Below are 409 nucleotides of genomic sequence, written 5' to 3' on the forward strand. Positions count from 1 at the left end.
GGGGGAGGGACAACTACTCCTCCCCCCCACACACACACTCATACACAGTAATAACGAAGATACCTGTAGTAAGCACAGAACGTTAGCAAACCCCTCCGCGTGCCTCAGGTGGCGACAGCGCGGGCCACCCAGGGATCGCCATCTACCACGACGGCCTGTACTTGGTGGCTGTGGTGTCCACGGGCGACGAGTACTGGGAGCTGAAGGTGGCGGGGCCGCTGCAGAACAACACCTGGAGCAACATCGCCATCCGGTGGGAGCAGCCTGGCGCTGACGACGGCACGCTCGACGAGAAGACCGGTGGCCTGGAGGTAAGCAAAGGGGAAGGTGTGGCTGAAGCGGCTTGTGCTTTGGCTCGGGTGAAGTTAACAGCAATGGTAAAGGAATGTCGATGGCGGTGCTAGAGGCG

General features: G+C 60.6%; 1 protein-coding gene across 1 annotated transcript in view; it reads left to right on the top strand.

Annotated features, from left to right (window-relative positions):
* LOC119586303 overlaps window positions 1-409 on the top strand; it is a gene marked incomplete at its 5' end in the record, with an annotated part of 12,688 nt that overhangs the window by 1,666 nt on the left and 10,613 nt on the right. The window contains 1 exon segment of the mRNA XM_037935009.1: window positions 109-311. Within this exon segment, the coding sequence (XP_037790937.1) occupies window positions 109-311 (203 nt within the window).

The sequence above is a fragment of the Penaeus monodon genome, chromosome 21 (assembly GCF_015228065.2).
Source record: "Penaeus monodon isolate SGIC_2016 chromosome 21, NSTDA_Pmon_1, whole genome shotgun sequence".
Taxonomy (NCBI): domain Eukaryota; kingdom Metazoa; phylum Arthropoda; class Malacostraca; order Decapoda; family Penaeidae; genus Penaeus; species Penaeus monodon.